The following is a 3,103-nucleotide window of genomic DNA, read 5'->3' as shown; positions in this document are numbered from 1 at the left end:
AAATTTTACTATAATGTATGAAATATTTAAAATAATAAAAATGAAACTAAAAATTCAAATGGGAATAACATCATCTTATTAAAACGTAGAAATTCTGATTCTTTCATTCTTTTGAAAAGCATTTAATATGTTACACTAGTTTACTTTTATTTCTATCAACAAAACATTCAAATATTTAAATGCTATTCCTCATTCGCTGAGAATGATGATTTCGCGCGCAAAAAGGAAGGACCTAACAAATGTAAACTTATTTCTCATGGGCTAAGAAGGATGATTTCGCGCGCAAAGGGGAAAAGCTATCGCTATGACGTAAAATGGGTGGGGCGAGAGGACTTTTTATCATATTTTTTAACGACGACGACCTACTAATATCTTTCTCAGACAAAGTTAGATGTAGGTTGTGACGTAATCAAAGGCGAAAATTTTTTTTAGCGTTGCTGTGGAGGCTTTTCGAGTTAGATTCTGAAATGCAATTATAAAAATAATCCTCTAACGGTTTTTTTTTCACCCTCAGATTTTTATATAAATAGAGGGAAATTTAAATATCATTTTATTTCTATGTGCTCTTGGCAGTTGCTCATGAAATTATTCTTTTTCTAATAAGTATTTCTTAAAAAAACATTAAATAAAATATCTAATTTAATTTATTCTTCATTTTGGTTAATTTTTAAGTAACAGATTTTGCTAATTTAATTTTATTTTATTTTATTTATTATTTTCGTTATGGAACACCCAAGTTCTCCTCAACCCTCAACATCGGCTGCTACTGACGTGGATTCTGGTATTGAGGTAAATTCTCGAACTAATTCCTCACATTCACCTAGACGTTTAGAAATTGAACTGCCGCTTTTTGTCCAGCCCTTCCTTCGTTCAGGTATGAACCAGAGGGCTTGTCGCTGGTTTTTTTTGTCATTTTTATTACCAAAGCTCGAAATTCTTATCGAATTCTTTACTCCTCGGAGTAAAAGAATTGCTTCTGGCTCATATAATCGTAATGATATTGATATCGGCTTCATTGTTGTAGAATTAACTGTACCGATGAAGAATCTCGAACTGAAAAAAAAACTTGAGGATGATTTAATTATTGTGAGCTCACCATGCATATGTGAGTATATTAAGAATTTCAATGCTTTGTATGCTTATGTATCTAATGCTAGTAGAGGAGTACCACTTAATCACTTTACTCCATATATGGTTGCTGAGAAACTAACCTTTAGCTTTAAAATGTTCACTGACTTTGCTCTTGCTCGTAATATTACTAACCCGATGACTTTAACTTATGAATATTCAGAAATATGTAATGAAACCACCACATTTCATGATGAGTTCACACAACATTTTGAAAATTCAAAATTATTTGTCGCGATGGCCGATCGTTTGAAGCATGCGGGGGCTGCGACGAAAGTTGTTCTTTCGTATGCTACAGAAATGATTTCACGGATCTCAAATGTTAATTATTTAATGAAAGAGATGAATGAAATAATTTCAAATTATTCTCAATTGGACATAGAGATTAGAGTTCAACATTATGCCTATGCAACATTATTAATTAAATTATATGGTCGTGTGAATTTGATGAAATTAGTCATAAACGCGTTAAATTGTTTTCAAAATGCTAAACCTAAAAATAGATGGCTTGCTTTGGTTGGGGATTTCGACGCGGGTAAATCAACATTAGCGGGAGGATTTAAAGATTTGTTTGGGGGTGTCACTATCAATATTAATTTAAAAGATGATACCCGCAGGATGTTCCAATTGGGAATGGCGATTGGCCACCGATTTGTAATTTTTGATGATGTCCGTGATATTGGCATTAAAAATTTAGATGATAATATGAGGGACTATTTGGACGGACATCACGAAATTATTTTGGAGCGAAAAAACCGGGATCCCGTCACACAATATTTTCCTCCGGGAATGATAACATCTAATTACTTATCTTTTCCGGAGGCACTGATGAGAAGAATTAGAATTATAAAATTAATCGCCCAACCGTCATTCTACAAAGCACATAAAGATTATTTTGAGGCCATCCGGTTCAATAAAACTACTCTTGTTGTCCGTAAGTATATATTAATTCCCTTGAATCAGTTACTTAAATATTTATTTGGTTAATAATTATTTTTTTTTTTAAAGTGATACATGAGCTGAACTTATTAACATTGGAAGGTGTGGATAAAGAGAAACTTGACACAGCTCTTTGGTATAACACTCGAGAATGGTTTAATGCTGAACATGAGAGTTGTACATATTGTAATGAAAACGATGTTGAAAATTTTGAAGGTAACAAAATATTTATATACTTAATATATATATATAGTTTTATTTCAGTTCCGAATTTAATATATAATTGCCGGTTTTCGTCATACTCTTGTTCTTGATTGTGTCTCATTTAATATTTTCTATTTAATATTATAAATTTATTTTAGTGCCGAACACCTCCACACAGTCCGGGCAGGTGTCCATCTGCCCCGGGGAGACTCAAAATAACATCTTAGAGACCGAGACGAGTCCTGTGGCATCAAATGTTTCTAGTTAACCACCCTTAAAGATGTCTGCCATTAGAGTAGTGGCACATTTCTGCAAAAGCAGTTGCGTAATTAGTTCAATCAAATTAACTGTGAAAGAAGCTAATAAACAAATCAACTCCATTATACCAAAGGTCAGCACAACAATCAGTGTTTACGGCTAGTAAAATCTACATATATATTCCCACTTTGGTTTTTGGATATTGTTTTAATATTACTGAGACTCAGATTTTAATATTTCAGAATGCTCTCAGCAGAAGAAAATGTAATGTTTTTTTTTTTTTATTAAAGTCTTTAACATAGTTAATATTTTATTCTTTAGCATGCTTTTGTTTCACGAGTATCTTTATATGAGTATTTTCTTTTTAAAATTCTGCTGGCATTCCTAAATTAAATTCTTGAATTAATTTAGTATTAAAATAATTTATCGTTTTATTTCATATTTTTATTTTAATTTATTTAATATTTATTTTTCAATCATTTTTTTTTTAAATATTTTTATCTGAATGTTTCCTCTCCCGTAAGAGATGAGAAATACCAGTCGTTTTTGTGTTAAGCAGCTTTAGGGTGTTGGC

The 3,103-nt window shown here is 31.6% G+C and overlaps 1 protein-coding gene across 1 annotated transcript; it reads left to right on the top strand.

Annotated features, from left to right (window-relative positions):
• Positions 1 to 591: 591 nt before the first annotated feature.
• On the top strand, positions 592 to 2,853 carry LOC147808535 (uncharacterized). Its single transcript, XM_087165197.1, has 3 exons — positions 592 to 874; positions 2,137 to 2,283; positions 2,430 to 2,853. The coding sequence occupies exons 1-3, from the start codon at positions 724 to 726 to the stop codon at positions 2,537 to 2,539; spliced, it is 408 nt and encodes a 135-aa protein (XP_087021323.1). The 5' UTR covers positions 592 to 723; the 3' UTR covers positions 2,540 to 2,853.
• Positions 2,854 to 3,103: the final 250 nt, after the last annotated feature.

The sequence above is a fragment of the Parasteatoda tepidariorum genome, chromosome 5 (assembly GCF_982258835.1).
Source record: "Parasteatoda tepidariorum strain Cologne lab strain chromosome 5, Ptep-v5.0, whole genome shotgun sequence".
NCBI classification, from domain to species: Eukaryota; Metazoa; Arthropoda; class Arachnida; order Araneae; family Theridiidae; genus Parasteatoda; species Parasteatoda tepidariorum.
The sequence above is the reverse complement of the archived record's forward strand: the minus strand, read 5'-3'. Positions and strand labels throughout refer to the sequence as shown.

Coding starts and splice junctions, on each gene's coding strand:
- LOC147808535 (XM_087165197.1), top strand. CDS start 724: ATGGAACACCCAAGTTCTCCTCAACCCTCAACATCGGCTGCTACTGAC. Junction 875..2,136: donor CCAGCCCTTCCTTCGTTCAG/GTATGAACCAGA, acceptor TTTTTTTTAAAG/TGATACATGAGCTGAACTTA. Junction 2,284..2,429: donor CGATGTTGAAAATTTTGAAG/GTAACAAAATAT, acceptor AATTTATTTTAG/TGCCGAACACCTCCACACAG.